The sequence below is a fragment of the Halyomorpha halys genome, unplaced genomic scaffold (assembly GCF_000696795.3).
Source record: "Halyomorpha halys isolate HHAL.00 unplaced genomic scaffold, Hhal_1.1 Scaffold1519.1, whole genome shotgun sequence".
Lineage (NCBI taxonomy): Eukaryota > Metazoa > Arthropoda > Insecta > Hemiptera > Pentatomidae > Halyomorpha > Halyomorpha halys.
In genome coordinates, this window is record NW_027116359.1 from 270,295 (window position 1) to 271,534 (window position 1,240).

General features: G+C 24.6%; 1 protein-coding gene across 1 annotated transcript in view; it reads left to right on the forward strand.

Annotated features, from left to right (window-relative positions):
- Positions 1 to 1,020: 1,020 nt before the first annotated feature.
- LOC106689902 (protein Wnt-8a-like) overlaps positions 1,021 to 1,240 on the forward strand; it is a gene marked incomplete at its 3' end in the record, with an annotated part of 8,036 nt that continues 7,816 nt past the window's right edge. Inside the window, exon 1 of the mRNA XM_014435114.2 lies at positions 1,021 to 1,082. Coding sequence (XP_014290600.2) covers positions 1,021 to 1,082 — 62 coding nt within the window. The remainder of the gene's footprint in view (positions 1,083 to 1,240) is intronic.

Below are 1,240 nucleotides of genomic sequence, written 5' to 3' on the forward strand. Positions count from 1 at the left end.
TTTTAAATAATATATTTAATAAATTTTAAACAAATATATTTTCATATTTATTTCTATATATTCATAGAGATCCTCAAATTACAACTATAAAGATTTTTCATAAATATAGAACTTTGTAACTAAAAGAATTATCATAATAATTTAAGTTATTCGTTTCTCATTACTAATTAAATAATTTAGGACGATAAAGATTTATTTTTGGAAAAATTTTTATCAGTATCAATAATACTTGCAATAAATTACTTAAGAATATTCATTATAAATAAACACCCGATTAAAATTACTTATAATAATTATTTGATTACTGAAATAGCTCTTGGTCCAATTATTATTTATATACAGACTAACATTGCTAAATGTTTAAGTAGTCAAGGTTTATTTTGAAATTTAAATATAAATTTTAAAAGAAAGACAAATACATAAACATTAATAAGTCATTTGTCTAGATAAAATATATTAAAAAAAATATCCAGTTTCCATGAGTTAGAACTAATTAAAACGAGAAGCAATTGTAATTAAATTATAACTAATTAATAACCTATTATATTTGGGTTTATTTATTATATAAATTTACATAGAGTAAAATATATTATTATATGATAAAACGATATTACGAGAAATTAATCAAAATATAATTAGTCACAAAACGACTTATGAAATTTTCATATAACAATAAATTGAAAAAATTATGTACGTTATTATGGAAAATTGCTGGTGTACTAATTTATCATTATCAATAAGAATTAAAATTAAGTAACCTGGAATATTCCATATAATTAAATGATTGATTAAATATTGCTTATAAACAATTAGTCAATACGTGATTTCCCAACTTCAAAGAGACCGACAACAACCTAGGAGGGGAGGGTACAGGTAATTCCTGGACACCCACTAGTACTGATAAGAATTCCCACCCCCCACCACCATTGCTTAAATGAAACTGCGAGATATCCAACGGAGACTTATTTCAAGTTAGTACTCCTTCAGGATCTAACACAGCAACCATCACTTCTTTCCAAGATGCTGCCCAAGAAGTTTCTAGCTTGCTGTCACATCGTCAGCAGTCTCGTCTACTTTAGCATGTAAGTAATAACAGAACCAACTAAATAAATATTATAAATAGTTATATGTTGAAGGTAATGTAGCGTATTGTATTAAAACATAGGGTGATATATTATTAATATATTATCGGTATATATAATCATTTTTTATATCTTTCAAGCCAAGTTAATGTATACTG